Here is a 22,741-nt window from a genome sequence, read left to right as displayed (position 1 = left end):
CCTTTTTTTCTCCTTAAAATTGCTTTATTTATTTATTTTGAGACAGGGTCTCACTGTGTCGCCAGGCTGGAGTGCAATGGCATGAACACAGCTCACTGCAGCCTTGACATCTGGGCTAAAGCAATCCTCCCACCTCGGTTTCCCAAGTAGCTGGGACTACAGGCATGCGCCATCACGCCCGGCTAATTTTTTTTTTTTTAATAGAGGTGAGGTCTCCCTATGTTACCCAGGCTGGTGTCGAACTCCTGGCCTCAAGCAGTCTTCCTGCCTCAGCCTCCCAAAGTGCTGGGACTACAAGCATGAGCCACAATGCCTGGCCTAGAAACGTCTTTTAATTCCCAACCTCAACCCTTTGTTCATCCACTGGAGACTGCCCCTCCCTGTCTGGTGGTATAGAGTATGGGCTTTAGTGGCTATAATTTTTTTCTTTTCACTCTTTATGAGAGTTTTCTTTCCTGGTACCCTAAAGCTACTCAAAGTATGGTCCCTGGGGCAGTAGCATTGGCATCATCTGGGAGCTAGTTAGAAATGCAAAATCTCAGATCCCACCCCAACCTACTGAACCAGAATCTGTATTTTAACAAGATCTCCAGATGACTGGTATGCATATGAAAATTTAAGAAATCCCTGTTGTAAATCACCTTTTGCTCAAGGGTCAGGGATTAGGAGACACTTTGTCATGTCGTGGTTCTCCACCCTGGCTTCAGTGGAATCACTTGGGGAACTGTGAAAAATACTGATGCCTGGGTTCCACCTCCAGAGATTCTAATTGGTCTGAAAGGTCAGGTCCAGGAATCAGGAGTTTTAGAAGTTCCCCAAGTGATTCTAATAGGCAGCCAAGGCTGAGAAGCACTGTTGTACATGCTTCTTATAATTTGCCCTAGCTTCTTAGAATACAAGGTATATATAAGTTGATGTGGCCAGATGCAGTGGCTTATGCCTGTAATCCCAGCACTTTGGGAGGCCAAGGTAGGGGCATCACTTGAGCCCAGGAGTTTGAGACCAGCCTGGGCAACATGGTGAGACCTTGTCTCTAAAAAAAAAAAAAAAAAATTAGCTGGGGGTGCCTGTAATCCTAGCTACTCAGGAGGCCAAGCCAGGAGAATCCCTTGAGCCCAACAGTTTGAAGCTGCAGTAAGCCATGTGCACCACTGCACTATCTATCTACCTATCTGTCTGTCTATCTAAGATGCCATTTTAGACAGAGAGACAGACAGGTAGGTAGGTAGACACATAGGCAAGGCTAATGACTAAAAAAAACTTTTACAATGACATTTATTGGGGAGAATTATATGTGCATTAAAAATTAGAAATATATACATCAAAATATTAAACCCAGTAATCTCTGGGTTATAAGATTACAGTTATTTCTTTTTTGTCCTTTGTTTTCTTTTTTTTTTTTTAAGGGGCCATGCTTATCTTCTCTGTATCATTCCAATTTTAGTGTATGTGCTGCCGAAGCAAGCACTGTCCTCTATTTTCCAAACTTTCTGTAACGGCCATTCCTTTGGTAAAGGAAATATATGTGTAAATGTAATTTTAAATAACTGATCACATTATACATGTTTTATAAACTGCTTTTTAATTAAAAAATATTCTTCCTGTTCACATATCAATACATTATGAACATTTTCTCATACCATTAAACATCATTAGATAGGCTTTTGTATTGTTTAAAGTGAATCCTGACCCAGGATAACTGAATTTTTACCTTAATTTTATTTACATACTGATATGGGGTTTTTAAGAAATTGACTGTTTAGCCGGGCACAGTGGCTCACGCCTGTAACCCCAGTACTTTGGGAGACTGAGGCGGGCAGATCACCTGAGGTCAGGAGTTTGAGACCAGCCTGGCCAACATAGTGAAACCCTGTCTCTACTAAAAATACAAAAATTAGCTGGGCATGGTGGCACACTTCTATAATCCCACCCACTGGGGAGGCTGAGGCAGGAGAATTGCTTGAACCTGGGAGGCGGAGGTTGCAGTGAGCTGAGATCATGCCATTGCACTCCAGCCTGGGCAACAAGAGCAAAACTCCATCTAAAGAAAAAAAAATAAATTGTTTAATTCTTGAAATTTTTAGTGTTTGGAAATTGTCCTGGTCCACAGGAGGGGACATGTTTAAAAGGAGATGTCTGTTGGGAGGCTGAGGCGGGCAAGTTGCTTGAGCCCAGGAGTTCGAAACCAGCCTGGGCAACATGGCAAAACCCTGTCTCTACTAAATATATAAAAAATTAGCCAGGTGTGGTGGTGCACACCTGTAGCCCCACGTACTCAGTAGGCTGAGGTGGGAGGATCACCTGAGCCCAGGAAGTTGAGGCTGCAGTGAGCTGTGATCATACCACTGCACTCCAGCCTGGGCAACAGGAGTGAGACCCTGTCTCAAAAAAGGAAAAGATATCTGGAAGTAAGGTTAGATTAGCCCTTCTCTAAGGCTTTTACAACAATAGTCAATTGAATACTATCTTTTTTTTTTTTTTTTTTTGGAGCACTTAAACCTAACACACAGAGCTTGACTTCACTTTCTCAGAAGATGCTTCACCACAGGGAATTCTTAATGATGTTTGGATTGCAACCTGTGGCTGGAGTTATATTTCTAAAGTTTCTCTTTGAATCTTTGGTTTAGGGCCAGGTGTGGTGGCTCATGCCTATAATCTCAACACTTTGGGAGGCCAAGGTAGGTGGATCACTTGAGGCCAGGAGATAGAGATCAGCCTAGAACAACAGAGAGAGACCCTGTCTCTCAAAAAAAAAAGCCAGGTTTAGTAGTTTGCACCCATAGTCCTAGCTACTCAAGAAGCTGAGGTGCGAAGAATCGCTGGCATCTAGGAGTTCAAGGCTGCAATGAGCTTCAGTTGTGCCATTGCACTCCAGCCTAGGTGACAGAGTGAGACCCTGTCTTTAATAAATAAATAAACCATTGATTTGGTTGGAATTGTGCTTCAAGACAACCAATATCTCTTACAGTTTGAGTTTCCTCTGCATTAGTATGTACATTATGATATGGAAAGCTGGAAAATCCTTAGAGCAACATCTTGAAAACTTCAGTGGTATCTGATGGCCAAGCTATGTTGTAATCAAAGTCAAGTATGTCTTCTTTCCCAAACCTATGGGAATAAATACAACCCCAACAACTTCAACAAAAGAAATGATCTGCCCCCAAAACTGTTCTGTTCTTGCCCCAGTCTGCTTGCATTATAGGGGAAGATAATAATTTTGCTAATGGTCTCTTTACAATGAAAAGAGACATGTTCTTTAATTAGGGAACTTTTATAAAGATGCACAGTAGCTTATTCTGCAGGAGAAAAGCTGTGTCATCATATTTTTACCTCTTTTAACCATTTCTCTACCAGAATCTGTATATAAAAGTTTCAGAAGTGCAGTTTTTATTTTCAGAGAAATAGGCTTTATATATATAATTTTTTTTTTTTTTGAGATGGAGTTTTCCTCTTGTTGCCCAGGCTGGAGTGCAACAACATGGTGGGAGGCAAAAGGCTCTTACATGACAGTGGCAAGAGAAAATGAGGAAGAAGCAAAAGGGGAAACCCCTGATAATCCCATCAAATCTCGTGAGACACACTATCACGAGAAAGACCAGCCCCCATGATTCAATTACCTCCCCCTAAATCCCTCCCACAACACTTGGGAATTCTGGGAGATACAATTCAAGTTGAGATTTTGGTGGGGACATAGCCAAACCCTATCATTCTGCCCCTGGCCTCTCCAAATCTCATGTCCTCACACTTCAAAACCAATCATGCCTTTCCAACAATCCCCCAAAGTCTTAACTCATTTCAACATTAATCCAAATGTCCACAGTCCAAAGTCTCATCTGAGGCCTGGCACGGTAGCTCACGCTTGTAATCCCAGCACTTTGAGAGGCCGAGGCAGCTGGATCACCTGAGGTCAGCAGTTCAAGACCAGCCTGCCCAATATGGCAAAACCCCATCTCTATTAAAAAATACAAAAAACTAGCCAGGCGTGGTGGTAGGTGCCTGTAATCCCAGTTGCTTGAGATGCTGGGGCAGAAGAATCACTTGAACCCGGGAGGCAGAGATTGCAGTGAGCTGAGATCACACCACTGCACTCCAGCCTGGGCAACAGAGTGAGACTCCATCTCAAAAAAAATAAAACAGTGAGACTCCATCTCAAAAAAAAAAAAAAGTCTCATCTGAGACTTTGCCTTGCCTTGGCAAGTCTCATCCGCCTATGAGCCTGTAAAATCAAAAGCAAACTAGTTACTTCCTAGATACAGTGGGGGTACAGGTATTGAGTAAATACAGCCATTCCAAATGGGAGAAATTCGCCAAAACAACGGGGTTACAGGGCCCACGCAAATCCGAAATCCAGCGGGGCAGTCACATTTTAAGGCTCTAAAATGAGCTCCTTTGACTCCAGGTCTCAAACAGGTCACAGTGATGCAAGAGGCAGGTTCCCATGGTCTTGGGCAGCTCCACCCCTATGGCTTTGCAGGGTACAGCCTCCCTCCTGCCTGCTTTCACCAGCTGGTGTTGAGTGTCTGCAGCTTTTCCAGGTGCACGGTGCAAGTTGTCGGTGGATCTACCATTCTGGGGTCTGGAGGAGAGTGGACCTCTTCTCGCAGCTCCACTAGGCAGTGCCCCAGTAGGGACTCTGTGTGGGGGCTCCGACCCCACATTTCCCTTACTCACTGCCCTAGCTGAGGCGCTTTATGAGGGCCCTGCCTCTGTAGCAAACTTTTGTCTGGGCATCCAGGCGTTTCCATACATCTGAACTCCAGGTGGAGGTTCCCAAACCTCAATTCTTGACTTCTGTGCACCCGCACGCTCAACAGCACATGGAAGCTGCCAAGGCCTCTGAAGCCACAGCCCGAGCTGTACATTGGCCCCTTTTAGCCACAGCTGGAGCAGCTGGGACACGGCACCAAGTGGCTGCACACAGCATGGGGAACCTGGGCCCAGCCCATGAAACCACTTTTTCCTCCTGGGCCTCTGGGTCCTTGATGGGAGGGGCTTCAGGGAAGTTATCTGATGTGGCCTTGAGACACATTCCCCATGGTCTTGGGGATTAACATTAGGCTCCTTGCTGCTTATGCAAATTTCTGCAGCTGGCTTGAATTTCTCCCCAGAAAATTGGTTTTTCTTTTCTATCACATAGGCTGCAAATTTTCAAAACTTTTATGCTCTGCTTTCCTTATAAAACTGAATGCCTTTAACAGCACCCAAGTTATCTCTTAAATGCTTTGCTGCTTAGAAATTTCTTCCACCAGATACCCTAAACCTCTCTCAAGTTCAAAGTTCCAGAAATCTCTAGGGCATGGGCAAAATGCCACCAGTATCTTTGCTAAAACATAACAAGAGTCACCTTTGCTCCAGTTCCCAACAAGTTCCTCATCTCCATCTGAATTTTATTGTCCATATTGCTATCAGCATTTTGGGCAAAGCCATTCAACAAGTCTCTAGGAAGTTCCAAACTTTCCCACATTTTCCTGTCTTCTTCTGAGCCCTTCAAACTGTTCCAACCTCTGCCTGTTACCCAGTTTCAAAGTTGCTTCCACATTTTCAGGTATCTTTTCAGCAACGCCCCAATCTACTGGTACCAATTTACTGTATTCGTTTGTTTTCATGCTGCTGATAAAGACATACCCGAAACTGGGAACAAAAAAAAAAGCTTTAATTGGACTTACAGTTCCACATGGTTGGGGAGGCCTCAGAATCATGGCGGGAGGTGAAAGCCTCTTCTTACATAGTGGCGGCAAGAGAAAATAAGGAAGAAGCAATAGTGCATTCAGAACCCATTGTGGACTCAGTGTTCCCAAGAACCTCTCAGGGGAGGTGTCACTGACACCAGGACCTGAGGCTGTGAAGAATAAGGTCAGGAGTATTCAGGCTGCTTGGCACAGGGGAGAAGAGGTATTAGTGTATTGGAGAAAGAGGTAAGAGGCTTTTGTGCCTAGGGCATAGTGATTGAGGGGCCTTGTAGACCATGGAAAGAACTCGATTTTTTTAAGTGCAGAGGAAAGCCAGGGATTGACATCTAACTTACAGTTTTAAAAGACCCTTTCCTTCTATGAAGAGAATGGAGAAGGAGGCAAGAATAGAAGCAAGGAAAACCAGTCAGAATGCTAGATGGGAGACAATAAAGAATTAATTGTCATTGATAATAATAATAGCTAACACATGGCTTACTAATGCCAAGGACTGTTCTAGCACATTTTATGAACCAGCTCATTTAAATGTGCTCTCCAGTTAGCACACTCTTTCATTCTTAAAAGTATCATAGGTTGGGTGCAGTGGCTCACGCCTGTAATCCCAGCACTCTGGGAGGACGAGGCAGGCACATCACCTGCCTGGCCAACATGATGAAACCCTGTCTCTACTAAAAATACAAAAATTAGCCGGATGTGATGGCACATTCCTGTAATCCCAGCTACTCAGGAGGCTAAGACAAGAGAATTGCTTGAACCCGGGAGGCGGAGGTTGCAGTGAGCCAATATCGTACCACTGCACTCTGGCCTGGGAAACGAGCGAAATTCCATCTCAAAAGAAAAAAAGTATCATCGTTTGGACGATAAATTACACGAAACTATGAACCAGCCAATTAACATTTTCAGAGGAGCTTAACACTTGAAATACTTAGTCTTCCTCCTGTGCTCATCAATTTCAAGCTGTCTTATGAAACTCACTAACCCAGACAGCTGTACAATATTAAAACTGTATGGGATCTCATCTCCAAATTTTCGGAGACTTCCTTTTTGTTGCCTTCTGTCCTGGCTCTCTCTTGGTTCTGAGTTGTATGTGGGCCTTTCTGTGTTTTTTCTGTCTTTTTTTCCCCTTCACTCCGTCCCTGTGTCTCTCCTGTGTGTGTCCCCCCATGTTTCTTTTCTCTTTCTGCTTTTTGTCTTCCCATTCCCTCTCACTCTCTATTCTCTTACCCTGATTTCTCTTTCTTCCTCCTTCAACTGGCCAGTGAGGTATGGGCATGTAGTGTGGATCTCTTTATTATATAAAAAATGATGTTGACTATTTCCATTTAAAACTAATCAAGTCTCAGAACCAGTGTACTCATTCCAAAATACTCCTAGATGATTGTTACAAACTAGTTTTAACAGGGGTGTCCAATCTTTTGGCTTCCCTGGGCCACATTGGAAGAAGAATTATCTTGGAGCACATGTAAAATACACTAATGGGCCAGGCATCATGGCTCACGCCTGTAATCCCAGCACTTTGGGAGACCGAGGCAGGTGGATTGCTTGAGGTCAGGAGTTTGAGACCAGCCTGGACAACATAGTGAAACCCTGTCTCTACTAAAAATACAAAAAATTAGCCGGGCATGGGGGTAGGCACCTGTAATCCCAGCTACTCAGGATGCTGAGGCAGGAGAATCGCTTGAACCTGGGATGTGGAGGTTGCAGTGAGCCGAGATTGCACCACTGCACTCCAGCCTGGGCAACAGATTGAGACTCCGTCTCAAAAATAAAATAAAGTAAAAATTAAAAAAAAAATACACTGACGATAGCTGATGAACTAAAAAATAAATAAAAAAGTTTTAAGAAAGTTTACAAATTTGTGTTGGGCCACATGCAGCCCAGAGGCCATGGGTTGGACAAGCTTTGTTCAAATCATTTTATTATCCAGTTTTCTACTTTCACATCTCTCAAGGAAATTTACCCAGTACCCCGTTCATCTAACTGATCTCTTCTGATCCCCAATCCTTCCCTTCCCATTCTACCACCCACCTCCTTCACTGCCTTCTATACCTCAAGTCTGCCCCCAGCTACTGCACCAGACTGCATCTAAATCACACCAGGTCACAACTATTCTGTAAGACACAAGAGGATTTGTGTAACCTGTGTTGAGCCAAGTGTCACCCATTCTTCCATAATATTTATGGAATATTTACTTCCTTTTTTACCTTTCCTAACGCTTAATACTTTGCAAACTATTGGTTTCGTTCTGAAGCTTATTTTTAAGATATTCTTATTTCACATACGAAAGTGCTTCTTTATGTTTGCCTGGTTCCAAATTAGAGGGTACCAGGGCCTGATCTCCTCTAAGCAGGAGGCTTCCCATAGGAAAGGAATGTTCCTTTGTGCTCATCCTTCGTATAAATCACCAGGGAGCTTTTAAATGAACAAAGACCTGGCTGACCCAGAGGGTAGAACTTATAAATAGTACTCCAGCCACTCCTTTAAAGCCTGTCCACCTAATCCTCCTCTCAAGATTGGAAGTGACTTGACCTTTGAGTCTTAAAACTCGGGCTCTTTTTCTCTAAAAAATCTGGTTAGCAATAAGCTGTTAAAACAAATATGTTTTTAGCCAGATGATGACCAATCATCAAAGCTTCCCTTTCATTTCTAGCATTTTTTGCCAAATGTTTCCTCTTTTTTTTTTTTTTTTTTTTTTTGGCTCCTCAGAAGTCAACTTGAAGTTTCCTCTTTTGAGGACCAGCTTTTCTCATTGTTATTATTTTAAGACATCTACCTTAATAACTTTTATTTCTCCTTACTAATAGACTATTATGGATTTCCATTTTATAAAGTTGTTCCCAAATTGCAGCATTTCTACCATAAACTAAGGGCTTCCTTTTCACCCCTAAAATTACAGAACTTAGAGGGGCCTTCAATGGCCTCAATCCCAACATCCTTGGATGGAGCTCTCTTTGTATTTCTCTAATGCTGTATTGAGGATAAAGTCTTACAAAACTTGTTAAGGATTAAAATGTGCAAGGATTATAAAATGAAGCACATGATATAGATACTGGTAGATAATTTTCCAGATTAGGGCACATACAGGAAGTACATAGTTATTGAACTGGCCAAACATACAAATATATTTTATAGAATATATTTTTATGTGATTCCCAAAAAGATAAGCAATTAGGGCCGGGCGCGGTGGCTCACGCCTGTAATCCCAGCATTTTGGGAGGCTGAGGCAGGCAGATCACCTGAGGTTGGGAGTTCGAGACCAGCCTGACCAACATGGAGAAACCCCATCGGTACTAAAAATACAAAATTAGCCGGGCATGGTGGCGCATGCCTGTAATCCCAACTACTCAGGAGGCTGAGGCAGGAGAATCACTTGAATCCGGGAGGCAGAGGTTGTGGTGAGCCGAGATCGTGCCATTGCACTCCAGTCTGTGCAACAAGAGCAAAACTCTGTCTCCAAAAAAAAAAAAAAAAAGAAAAGCAATTAAGTCCTTAACCTGATTATTTACAGAGAAAAGACATTCATGTTGTGGAAATCAACCATGTATTTTTAGCTACTTCTCTCCCTTGAAATAAGAGGAGCTTAAATTTACTATTCACTAAATACCAGATAGAAGACTAATTTAAAACGTCTTTCTTTTTTATCATTTAATATATAGATTGAAGAGTAAGTCCTGGCCCCAGGCTTTGCTTTTCTGACCTCTGCCGGTCACAGTAGTGCTTTTTCTGGAAGTTCAGTCTGCTCCAGCTGCAGCTTTGTGCAGGGACCCTCCGGGACTTTTCTAGTTTTGCTAGAATGCGCCACCTGCCTGTGAGCCTGGAACTGTAGAAGTCATTTTAGTTTTGTTTAGTCTTATTGTTTAATTTAAGAAAGTCTGATGTCCATGTTGCCGTAGTGGGTACATAGGACACTATCTGCTGTAAAAGAATGAAAAGCTTGTTCAGAGCAGGTCGAATGAGGACTATGTCTTCAGAAAACCTTGGGCTTAGCTGCCTGGGACAGTTTAGATCTGAGCTCAGAGGGGATTGATAGAGCAGTAGTATCTGTTGTTTTCCTTCTGCAGTTGGGAAGCTTTCTCCTAGCATATAGAGACCCTGGGATGTGTGAGCATATTTATGGTAATTATAATTGTGAGACATGACCTAAGCAAGTATGTGAACGTGCTTTTGAATTTAGTTGTTTAAAAAAAAAAAAGTGGAGTTTGAAAATATGAACCAGAGGAAGGCAGGTCACACGGGTGGAGAGGAACGGCACTGTCCGGAGATGTATTGAGCATAGAAGGAGAGTTTGTTAGGAATTGCACACCCTGAGGGGAGAGTGACACAACCAATGTGACCTGAAAGCGACAGTACATTCATGCAGGGATGCCCACAAGCAGGTTGAGTGCACAGAAAGATAGACTGCTCATCACATTGCAGGCACTCTGCTGAATAACACTTTGTTATATTTTGAGACTTTTCTTGTATAGCAGCAAAACCTAGACAGAATCTCTCCAGAGGGTAAAATGTAGTGTTATTACACACATGATGATTCCAGTCAGCTGTGTTGTTTAGGGTTCTCCACTGCAAGCTATTCAAACAATGGGAAAGGGTATCTGAGGCTTTTGGAACTGCCTGGAAGTTGAAGGACAGGGTCTGTAGCAAAGACCACACAGTAGGAAAGGGCAGGTTGGCATGCCCCTGCTGCCCCCACCCTGAAGAACTTCCAACTCCCTCGCAAGTCCTATAGCTTCAGGACCCCAGAACTGGGCAGCAGGTGTCCAAGGCTAGGCCTTCTTGTGCTCACCCCTAATTATACCAGGGCTGGGAGAAAAGGATGTGGCCTTTCTAGCTGCTGTAGTGCAGAGCGGTCACTGCCTTTCACAAGGTAGAGAGGTTATGGAGTGCTTTGGGAAGAGAGTCTGATTACAAGATAGCAAAAAGAGAAAACCAAAAAAAAAAAAAGACACATGTAAACTATATATTATACATATATTTATCTGCAGCTCAGTCTCTTTGCAAATATTAACGATCTTTTGCAGACTTAGCCTCTGTGCTTGCATAATATTAATTTTCATTTAATGGTTTGTCAATTGTTTTTTAAAACAAAACAAAAGAAACTTAGCACTCTCTTCTTAAATTTAGTCTTTATTTTTATTAAGTTGTATGTGTTCATCATTTAAAGAATCATAGTCAGCCGGGCAAGGTGGCTCACACCTGTAATCCCAGCACTTTGGGAGGCCAAGGCGGGCAGATCACCTGAGGTCAGGAGTTTGAGACCAGCCTGAACAACATGGAGAAACCCTGTCTCTAGTTAAAAATACAAAAATTAGCCGGGCGTGGTGGTGCATGCCTGTAATCCCAGCTACTCAGGAGGCTGAGGCAGGAGAATTGCTTGAACCCGGGAGATGGAGATTGCGGTGAGCCAAGATCACGCCATTGCACTCCAGCCTGGGCAACAAGAGCAAAATTCCATCTCAAAAAAAAAACCAAAAAACACAGTCTATCTAGTTTCTAATGAAGAGCACTGCTCCCTGTCCCCCTATTTTCTACTCCCCAGAGAAAACTATTTTCAATCCTTTTTAGCTTATTTATTTGGTATTCATCTTGGTATTTCCAAAAAGCAAATTGTGGCTATATCGTAATGTTTCCATTTTAGCATTATTTATCCACTTTCCACTATGGAAAATGACAGTTTTGTTGTTTCTCAACATTTCGTGCCTGACTATCCGGATATACTACTCTTGTTCCCCCATCCTCCCAGGTAATTATACTGGGTGTTAGCCTGTGCTTTCATTGTTATGACCATATCAGCACTACTTGCAATGAAGCCATGAGTTATACTATGACTACTTTTTTCTTTCAGTACTACCTTTAATTTTTCTTGATGTCAATACTTGGATTTTTGTCATTTGCTTAGATTTTCTGTGCTTCTCATGAATTTGACCCCAAAATCTCCCTCTAATTGTATAAATCTCCTTTCCATATAAACATACTAGGTATTTTTTTTTTTTTTTTTTTTGAGACAGAGTCTTTCTCTGTCCCCCAGGCTGGAGTGCAGTGGGGCGATCTCGGCTCACTGCAAGCTCCGCCTCCTGGGTTCACGCCATTCTCCTGCCTCAGCCTCCCGAGTAGCTGGGACTACAGGCGCCCGCCACCACGCCCGGCTAATTTTTTGTATTTTTAGTAGAGACGGGGTTTCACCGTGTTAGCCAGGATGGTCTCGATCTCCTGACCTCGTGATCCGCCCGCCTCGGCCTCCCAAAGTGCTGGGATTACAGGCTTGAGCCACTGTGCCCAGCCAAAACACACTAGGTATTCTATGAATTTCATCTTTTTAAAAGAAAATCTCTTCCTGAGCTTTGTGACCTGCTCTAGCCTGGACCCTGGGCTAGTCACTCTCCAGACCTGTTAAAGAGCTATTGTCTTGGGATCTTCCTTCTCTGTCACTCAGGGGACTCCCTTCAGCTGTTTCTTGCTTGCTATATCCCATGTCATCCCCTTTCTTGGTTTTCTCTGTCATTTTGATGAAGCCATATTTTCCTTAGTTTCTTAAGAAAGCAAATATTTTTTAGTTTGTTTCAGGAATTGTTTCCCTGAAAATTTTAAAGGCCCTGCTAAATTGTCTCCTATCCTCCAGGGTTCCTTTTGAATTTGATTTATTCTGATTTTTTTTTTTTCCTATTCTGATTTGACCTTTTGTATAATGACTTGTTTAACCTCTGGAAGCTTTTCGCTTTTCTTTATCTTTGATATTCTGTAAATCCACTGATGTGACTTGGGCATTTGCTACACCCTTTTTTTTTTTTTTTGAGACAGAGTTTCGCTCTTGTTGAGGCTGGAGTGCAATGGCGCAATCTCCCGGATTCAAGTGATTCTCCTGCCTCAGCCTCCTGAGTAGCTGGGATTACAAGCAGGCACCACCACGTCTGGCTAATTTTGTATTTTCAGTAGAGATGGGGTTTCTCCATGTTGGTCAGGCTGGTCTCGAACTCCCGACTTCAGGTGATCCACCCGCCTCAGCCTCCCAAAGTGCTGGGATTGTAGGTGAGCCACCGCTCCTGGCCTAGACACTTTCAGTCTATGGAATGTTCTTGAATTAATTTATTGATGCCATCCTCCCCTCAGTTCTCTCTGTTCTACCTTTCTAGAACTTCTATTAGTTAGACACTAGAACTCTCGGACTATTCTTGGACTATAAGTTTTTGTACCTTTACTCTCCTTTTTTTTTTTTTTTGGAGACAGGGTCTCCCTCTGTCGCCCAGGCTGGAGTGCAGTCTCATGACCTCGGCTCACTGCAGCATTGATTTTGTGGGCTCAGGCAATCCTCTCACCTCAGCCTCCAGAGTAGCTGGGACCACAGGCATGTGCCACCATGACTGGTTAATTTTGTATTTTTGTAGAGATGAGGTTATCACCATGTTTCCCAGGCTAATCTCAAACTCCTGAGCTCAAGGAATCCACCCACCTCAGCCTCCCAAAGTGCTGGAATTACAGGCGTGAGCCACCACACTCAGCCTGCTCTCCTGTTTTCTATCCTTGCCTTTTTCGTTCTGAAAGCTTTCTTCAATTTTGTCTCTGCATTGAGTTGTTTGGTTCTGCTATCAAAATATGTTTCTAGAGTTCTTTTTGTTCTCTGAATATCCTTTTTTAAATTGATATTATTGACTCATTTAATATATCAAACAATACAGAAACTAGAAAATATAAATACTTATGTTAGAAGGCATTTTCTGACAGAGAACATCGGTTAACCAGTTTCATAAGTTGTAACCTCAAACCAGAGAAATTCACCTAAAATATACAGAATTTTATTGTATTAATTTTTAGTGTCTGTAGAGGTTATGTCATATCTCTCTTTTTTTAATGCTCCATTTTAAAACTTACATCTTTATCTGTAAGCCTCTTTATTCCTCTAAGTTACTTTTTTCTTTTAGTTTGTTTTGGTCTGTCTTTCATAATAAATGCTTTCTTAAATTTCTGTTGATACTTGGCTATCTTCTCATATTTAAAAACAGGGCACTCAGAGGCTGAGGCAGGCAGATCACTTGAGGTCAGGAGTTCGAGACCAGCCTGGCCAACATGGTGAAACCCCATCTCTATTAAAAATACAAAAATAAGCTGGGCTTGGTGACGTGCTCCTGTAATTCCAGCTACTCGGGAGACTGAGGCACAAGAATTGCTTGAACTGAGGAGGTGAAGGTTATAGTGAGCCGAGGTTGTGCCACTGCATTCCAGCCTGTGTGACAGAGTGAGACTCTGTCTCAGAAAAAAAAAAAAACAGAGGGGGCACTACAAAGCAATTAGAGAGTTCTGTGCTTGTGGGTGAAGTTTATGGACTGTGGCCTTCATTGTAGAGTGATCTTCATGAGTTGTTTCCTTGGGGTACATCTGATATTTGTTTCTTTATGTATTTTATCTTGGTTGGTCAGATCCTGTTGGTAAATTTTAAATTTTGCACTATTCATTTTCTGTCCCTTTCTTGCAATCTCTAGGTGTGTGCAGTCTTAGGATTCTCATAGATAAAAGTAACTTCTCTAGGTTTCTGCTTCTTCCTTTAGATGTCTTTTTGACTCTCCTCACATTCTTATCTGCTTCCATGGCAATGAGCAGTTTGACAGACTTTTTAAAAAGTAAACAAGAGTTGGTGGGAGTAAACATGAGACACCTAGAGTACAAAGTGGGAGTCACTTTCAGTGCCTTATTTTTCCTTAGTCATATTTGCTCAGAAATTGGATGAACCTTCGGGATGCTGAGACAGGGAAGATACTCTGGCAAGGAACAGAAGACCTGTCTGTCCCTGGTGTGGAGCATGAAGGTACTTTCCAATCCTTTATCTACACAGGGCTGTGACCAGTGCCAGACTAGCGCCTGAGCATAAGAGAGCTAAGTTAACACATACCTAATAGGCAGGTGAGCCCCTGAAGACACAGCATGTTAATCCATGTGTTGTTGACAGTTTCAGTTAATTTCTTTTTTTTTTTTTTTGAGACACAGTCTTGCTCTATCACCCAGGCTGGAGTGCAGTGGTGTGATGTCGGCTCACTGCAACCTCTGCTTCCCAGGTTCCAGGGATTCTCATGTCTCAGCCTCCCGAGTAGCTGGGATTACAGGCGTGCACCACCACGCCTGGCTAATTTTTGTATTTTGAGTAGAGACGGGGTTTCACCATGTTGGCCATCCTGGTCTCGAACTCCGCACCTCAAGTGATCTGCCCGCCTCAGCCTCCCAAACTGCTGGGATTACAGGTGTGAGCCACCATGCCCAGCCAGTTACTTTCTTAACGTTTCTTTTTCTCACTTCCCAAAACCCATTTTGTGCTGATATTTTACCATTTGAACATACCCGAAGAGAGAAACTAAGATCTCAACTTTTTACTCCAAAAGAAAATTTGCATTTTTATCTCCCTGAAGTAAAGAAGAAGTAAGGGGTTAAAATCACCAGAACAGAGTAGAGAGAAGGTACCCATGCAGCCCCCTTCCTGATGAGAGTAGCTAGATGAGGTCCTTAGATGCACAAAACCTGGTGTTCCTTGAAGATCTAATATCTTTCAGATACAGGTGACCAATTAGAGACCTCTGCTTTCAGCCACACAAAGTGTAGTGCACTTACCAAGGCATTATCCAAAATGTAATAAAGTATTCTCTAAATCAGCTGTAAGAAGCTCCCGGAAATTGAAGCATCATAGTCATGTGGTTTTCATTTAGAATGGCTTCAACATTTGTTTTTCTCTTACCAGCCCGTGTTCCCAAGAAAATCCTCAAGTGCAAGGCAGTGTCTCGAGAACTTAATTTTTCTTCGACAGAACAAATGGAAAAATTCCGCCTGGAACAAAAGGTTTACTTCAAAGGGCAATGCCTAGAAGGTATTCTGCTGCCTACATGCCTGAAATCAGGGCTTAGGGCGACCAGGACAAAAGGCAACAATACCCGGTGAACTAAAGCAGTGCTTTGATAACATTCCTTTTACAACTCAGTTTGTGGTAGGATTCCTACACTCTGCAAGACTGTGAATCCCCAGTGAAAACAAACCAAAACAAAGCTAGCCACTACAAGGGGCTTTGAGGTCTCTGACACTGGGAGCATGGATCGTGGTGCCTGGTTTAGGCACTGACGTTGTATTGTGATATGATCATGGAGGAAGCTGCTATGAGCAGGGCCTAGTACAGTGCTCTACATACAGTATCATACAGATTTGACTGGCAAGGCCACTCTGCATTGAATTCTCACCATGCAATGTAAAGGGCACATAAGCCCCTTCAAGCTAATTCCAAGTGAATTTAGCTATGTATCTATGTATAGTTCACATCTAGCCTACCTCTAAGAAAATGCTACTTATATTGTGTTCTGCTCGCTGGTCCTAGTCCTTTAGACCTCAAAGCATGAGAAGCAAGCCTTTGGTGTGGTTCAGAGGACAACCTGAGCAGGCTTCCCTGTCTTTTTTATGCCTCTGGTCTGAGAGGTTGCTGATAGCTTCCTTTGGTGGTTCTCAGGGTAGGAAGAGGCTCACTCTAGAGTGGGAGACAAAGAGCCCTTAAACTTTATACGGGGGCACCTGCTCACCCCGGCTTTTCCTTCTTCCTTCAGAATGGTTCTTCGAGTTTGGCTTTGTGATCCCTAACTCCACAAATACCTGGCAGTCCTTGATAGAGGCAGCACCCGAGTCCCAGATGATGCCAGCAAGCGTCTTAACGTGAGTGAGCAGGTCTCAGGAAATTATGAAGTGTGCCTAGAAACAGGCATTCCAGGCAGGTGGGACTCCTGGTGCCATTCAGTGGGCAGAGAGCTTGGTTGAGAAATAGAGTAAAAGAGTATCCAAGGGTATCTAGGTTTCCAGGTTCCTAACCTTTTTCATATGAAAAAGACAGTATGATAGAGTAGAAAGAATTTAAAAATAAAAATAAAACTTTAGATTCAACCAGATTTAAATTCCTGTTTCACCCTGACTACCTGTGTCATCTTGGGCACTAATATACTTTATCTCTCTGAGCCCTAGTCTTTCATCTGTAAACACAGAAATTAATTCTCTCTTACAGAGGTGTAATGAAGATAAAATGTGATGACATGGAAGGAGACTGGCATTTAATATATATACCGAATCTATGTTAATTTGCTCCCATTCCTGACTACCATACTTCCGGTATCTCTGTATTTTGTTTAGATCACCTTTAACAGAATCTGGCAAAGTCCTATTAATAATTCTGTTTTCGAGAATACTACTTGGTTACAGTTTTTTGGAGAATGGCTTACCATATTAATAGCTTTGGTTCCTATTCAAAGAACAATTTGTTTGTGCTTTTTCCAAAAACACTGTCAATAACTTCCTACGTCCCATTGTCTGTGGGAAAGATGTTAGTCTCTCAAATGTTATAGTAATAGTACCTTCTAAAGAGTTAGTCCCAAATTAGCTGGGCATGATGGCACACACCTGTAATCCCAGCTGCTCAAGAAGCTGAGATAGGAGAATTGCTTGAACCCGGGAGGTGGAGGTTACAGTGAGCCAAGATCATGTCACTGCATTCCAGCCTGGGTAGCAGACCAAGACTCTATTTCAAAAAAGAGGTAGTCCCACAGATAATTGTGTAATATTGGATCATCTCTTTCAACAGTTCCTTTATGAAAGCCATATTGAATTTGTTAAAAATTGAGGTTATTTACTTTTAGGTTTTTTGTTTGTTTTGGTTTTGGGTTTTGTTTATTTTATTTTTTAAAAAAACAGGGTCTTGCCATGTTGCCCAGGCTGGACTCCAACTCCTGGGCTCAAGTGATCTTCATGCCTCAGCCTCCTAAGTAGGTGAGACTACAGGCATGTGCCACCATGTCTGTCTCTACTTTTTTTTTTTTTTTTTTTTTTTGAGACAGAGTCTCGCCCTGTAGCCCAGGCTGGAGTGCAGTGGCACGATCTCAGCTCACTGCAAGCTCCGCCTCCCAGGTTCAAGCAATTCTCCTGTCTCAGCCTCCCAAGTAGCTGGGATTACAGGCATACACCACCACACCGGTTAATTTTTTTTTTTGTATTTTTAGTAGAGACAGGGTTTCGCCATGTTGGTCAGGCTGGTCTCGAACTCCTAACCTCAGGTGATCCACCCGCCTCGACCTCCCAAAGTGCTGGGATTACAGGCGTGAGCCACCGTGCCCAGCCCCTTTTTTAAAGTTTTTAATAGTTTTTTTTAACAGCCAGGTGTGGTGACATTTTCCTATAATCCTAGCTACTTGGGAAGCTGAGGTAGGAGGATTGCTTGAGTCCAAGAGTTTGAGACTAGCTTGGGCAACATAGCAAGACCCCATCTAAATTTTGGAAGAGGCTAGGCGCGGTGGCTCACACCTGTAATCCCAGCACTTTGGGAAGCCAAGTCGGGTGGATCAAGAGGTCAGGAAATCGAGACCATCCTGGCTAACACAGTGAAACCCCATCTCTACTAAAAATACAAAAAATTAGCTGGGCATGGTGGCACACGCTTGTAGTCCCAGCTACTAGGGAGGCTGAGGCAGGAGAATCACTTGAATCTGGGTGCTGGAGGTTGCAGTGAGCCGAGATCGCGCCTCTGCACTCCAGCCTAGGCGACAGGGCGAGTCTCCACCTCAAAAAAAAAAAAAAAATTGTAGTCGAATGTTTTAAAGTTTTAATAGTTTTAAAAGTAGATTTTTTTTTTGTTTTTTTTTTGAGATGGAGTCTCGCTCTGTCACCCAGGCTGGAGTGCAGTGGCAAGATCTCGGCTCACTGCAAGCTCCACCTCCCAGGTTCCCATCTTTCTCCTGCCTCAGCCTCCTGAGTAGCTGGGACTACAGGTGCCTGCCGCCACGCCCGGCTAATTTTCTGTATTTTTAGTAGAGACGGGGTTTCACCGTGTTAGCCAGGATGGTCTCAATCTCCTGACCTCATGATCTGCCCGCCTCGGCCTCCCAAAGTGCTGAGATTACAGGCATGAGCCACTGCACCTGGCCTAAAAGTAGATTTTTAATTACAGTGGTAGCTATTTTTATATCCTATCAGCCAGTCAGATTCTGAGTACCTTATTTACCTGTTTTTGGGGGTTTTTTTTTTTTTTTTTTTTGAGATGGAGTCTCGCTCTGTCACCCAGGCTGGAGTGCAGTAGCATGATCCCAGCTCACTGCAACCTCCGCCTCCCAGGTTCACACCATTCTCCTGCCTCAGCCTCCTGAGTAGCTGAGACTACAGGCGCCCGCCACCACACCCGGCTATTTTTTTTTTATATCTTTAGTAGAGACGGAGTTTCACCGTGTTAGCCAGGATGGTCTCTATCTCCTGACCTCGTGATCTGCCCGCCTCAGCCTCCCAAAGTGCTGGGATTACAGGCATGAGCCACCATGCCCGGCCTATTTACCTGTTTTATAATTAATTACCAGCAGAAATGTATCTGCTGGTTATTAATTACCCTGGGAACTTTGGGAGGCCGAGGCGGGCGGATCCCGAGGTCAGGAGATCGAGACCATCCTGGCTAACATGGTGAAACCCCGTCTGTACTAAAAATACAAAAAATTAGCCGGGCGAGGTGGTGGGCGCCTGTAGTCCCAGCTACTCGGGAGGCTGAGGCAGGAGAATGGCGTGAACCCCCGGGGGGGCGGAGCCTGCAGTGAGCCGAGATCCTGCCACTGAACTCCAGCCTGGGCAACAGCGAGACTCCGTCTCAAAAAAAAAAAAAAAAAAAATTACCCTGGGAAAGTACAGAGTAGTTTAGGAAAGCAGGGGTTTTTTTTTTTAGATTTTATTAAACTTCATTTGACTTCTTCACGAGGCCTTTTTGTTGCTGGTTTTTTTTTTTTTGAGACGATCTCGCTCTGTCTCAAACCTATCATAAGATGAAAATCATAAGTCAAAAATGCATTTAATCTCCCCATAAATCCACTATAAAGTTGAAAGAACATAAGTTGATTCATTACAAGTAGGGAACCAACTATACTTAACTTTTTATTTTTTATTTTTTTTGAGACAGAGTCTCGCTCTGTTGCCCAGGCTGGAGTGCAGTGGCATGATCTTGGCTCACTGCAGGCTCCGCCTCCCAGGTTCCCACCATTCTCCTGCCTCAGCCTCCCGAGTACCTGGGACTACAGGCACCCACCATCACGCCCAGCTAATTTTTTGTATTTTTAGTAGAGATGGGGTTTCACCATGTTAGCCAGGATGGTCTCGATTTCCTGACCTTGTGATCCGCCCACCTCGGCCTCCCAAAGTGCTGGGATTACAGGCGTGAGCCACCGCGCCTGGCTACTTAACTTTTTAGAACCCCCAAAAACACTTGCCCTAAACTCAGCTCAAGTGTGATTTGGTAAGGCCATGGTCTCTCCCATTTTACAAATGGGAGCACTGAGATACCCACCAAGAAAAATGAAATTCTTCCCTCACACCTCACAATACAGGTGCATCATTTAGTGTTCTGTAGTTGTAAGTCATAGAAACAGGCTCTGGCTAATACAAGAGTTGAAAGACTAAGGGAGAGAGCTGGGGCGGCTTGGAAGATGCAGATGGGCAGGAATCCCTGGATGGCTTCCTCAAGGAGAAGCTACAGGAAGGATCTTGCTCAAGGGAAAGAGTCTGATTGGCCTAAGTTACATCCTCTGTTCACCCTTTTGCCAGGTGAGTGAGGGGCCACTCACTTGGCACATGGACTGGAGGAAGGGTGGTTCCCAAATGAAGAGCAAGGTGCTGTCACCCAAAGGCAGGAAAACAGATGTGGGCCAGGCCGAAGCCCACCTTTCAACTATAGTGAGTACTGTAGGGAAGGATACTGCCCCTGAGGTCTGCAGGCTTCTATGTGTAAACCAGCCAGAGGTGTCCATGAATGCGGTATCAGAAAGTCAGTCGGATCTATAAGCACCCTGTGTGCAGAGCACTCTACTAAGGGCTTTAGAGTGTACCAAGGAGTGGAGACATGCTCTCACTTCTGATTTGTGAGCTTGACAGGGATGAATGTAACCACATAAGTTAAATGTCATGTTAGACTTGTAGCCCCGTATAGACAAGGATTTTAATGTCCCCAAGCTAAGACTCTGGGTGGGTGCATGTCCATTGGCCCAGGAATCCAGATGGAAACCACTTTATGGAAATGAAATCTTGTGCCTAACATGCTCACTCTCTTTTGCCCTCTGTTTCTCTTCTTACAGTGGGAACGTTATCATAGAAACAAAGTTTTTTGACGACGATCTTCTTGTAAGCACATCCAGAGTGAGACTTTTCTATGTTTGAGAGAAGAATGTGTGTGCATTTCAAGAATTTGGGTTTTTTGGAGGGAGGAGGAAACTGTTTACTTTTTTCCTCCACACGTTTGATTTTTGACACATACACCCCTAATTCCCTCAACAGCAGAACCTACCTGCAGCCACCAGGGGACCAGGTCTGTGTAGGTAACCAGATGGCTCTTTTTCCCAAGCCGCCATCTTCCAGCTGACCAGACTAAACTCCCAACCCCAGACCAGGGCAGGGGACAGGTCTCAAGTCCTTCCCAGCATACACACAGGGAACAAACACATACCACAAACCGGGAACTGTACCTGTCACCCTCCTTGTCTCCTCCTTGGGCCCTACAGGCTACACATCTACCTTTGGCCCCTGGTTTGGAAAAATTCCGTGTTCCTGACCCATGTTTAGTTTTTTCCTACCATTTCTATTTCATACATTCTCATACATTTAACTTGTAAAATAGACTGTGATATTATTACATAATGTAATTAAAAATATGAATTAAAATATTCCTACAGTCTTTAGCATGGCACTGCTTTTATCTCTCCTTTTTCTGGAAAGTGAACCTGGCTGCATAATGGAAAGAAACCAAATATAAGGTCACAACTGTATTTCACTCCAGGAATGGAACTGATAGATCTTGTTCCCTAGTGCCAGTTACTGCTTTCCAAAATTGTGCAACATACGTGAACCAAACCCATGACCTTAACATTTGTCTTTTAGACACAATCTTTAATGGTTCTTTTCCACAACATACATGCACCCTTTGTTTGTTTATTATTGTTAATTTTTTCTATTTGTTTACAGTATTCATTTGTTCAAGAAGTTTCAAGAAAGGGCAGTTCTAAGTTGGTAGAGTAGGGACTCTTGTATTCCTAAATGAGACTAGAAGCTACAAAATGAAAAGATCTGCATGAACCTAACTGGAGAACGATGGGAAGGCATCTGGGCTGGGAGGAGGCTGGGAGGCCTTTAAGACTGCTGTCATTGGAAGCCAGCGTGGGAGAGAAGGGATTACAACTGGCAGTGCTTTCAGGACCGACATAAGAGAGAACACCAAAAAGTGTTCTTACCTCTGAGCTACTAGTAGCCTTCAGTGTCTTTTTTTGTTGTTGTTTTGTTTTGAGACAGAGTCTCACTCTTGTTGCCCAGGCTAGAGTCCAATGGCGGGATCTCAGCTCACTGCAACCTCTGCCTCCTGGGTTCAAGCAATTATCCTGCCTCAGCCTCCCGAGTAGCCCATCACCACACCTGGCTAGTTTTTTTGTAATTTTAGTAGAGACAGAGTTTCACCATGTTGGCCAGGCTGGTCTCGAACTCCTGACCTCAGGTGATCTGCCTGGCTCGGCCTCCCAAAGTGCTGGGATTACAGGCGTGAGCCACCATGCCTGGCCCAAAAGCTATTTTTTAAATACCAGAGTTTGGATGGAAAAACAAGTTGGGGTAACCCCAGCACTTTAGGAGACCAAGGCAGAAGGATCGCTTGAGTCCGGGGATTCGAGACGAGCCTGGGTAACAATGGTAAAACCCAGTCTCTACAAAAAAAAATAATAATACATAAATTATCCAAGCATGGAGGTATGTGCCTATAGTCCTAACTACTCGGGAGGATGAGGCAGGAGGATTGCTTGAGCCCAGGAGGCAGAGGTTGCAATGGGTTGAGATCGTGCCACTGCACTCTGGCATGGGTGACAAAGCAAGAACCTGTCTCAAAAAAAAAAAAAAAAAAAAAGAAAAGAAACGAAAAGAAAAAAAACATAGCTGGGCATGGTGGTGGGCACCTGTAGTCCTATCTACTCAGGAGGCTGAGTTGGAGGTTGCAGTGAGCCAAGATCATGCCACTGCACTCCAGCCTGGGCAACAGAGCGAGACTCCGT

The 22,741-nt window shown here is 43.6% G+C and overlaps 1 protein-coding gene and 1 pseudogene across 2 annotated transcripts in view; one reads left to right on the top strand and one right to left on the bottom strand.

The window, feature by feature from the left end:
* The window catches only part of PDE6D (phosphodiesterase 6D), a 44,572-nt gene extending 23,176 nt beyond the window's left edge, over positions 1-21,396 (top strand). The window contains exons 2-5 of one of the 2 annotated variants that reach the window (XM_030803020.1): positions 14,396-14,484; positions 15,406-15,531; positions 16,253-16,358; positions 20,789-21,396. In XM_030803020.1, the coding sequence (XP_030658880.1) occupies positions 14,396-14,484; positions 15,406-15,531; positions 16,253-16,358; positions 20,789-20,870 (403 nt within the window). In that variant the 3' untranslated portion in view covers positions 20,871-21,396. The remainder of the gene's footprint in view (positions 1-14,395; positions 14,485-15,405; positions 15,532-16,252; positions 16,359-20,788) is intronic. The other variant, XM_030803022.1, reaches the window with a different exon arrangement.
* LOC115832578 lies at positions 1,405-1,468 on the bottom strand (annotated as a pseudogene).
* Positions 21,397-22,741: the final 1,345 nt, after the last annotated feature.

Source organism: Nomascus leucogenys, chromosome 22a (genome assembly GCF_006542625.1).
Source record: "Nomascus leucogenys isolate Asia chromosome 22a, Asia_NLE_v1, whole genome shotgun sequence".
Taxonomy (NCBI): Eukaryota; Metazoa; Chordata; class Mammalia; order Primates; family Hylobatidae; genus Nomascus; species Nomascus leucogenys.
This window is presented reverse-complemented; position numbering and strand designations above follow the sequence as displayed.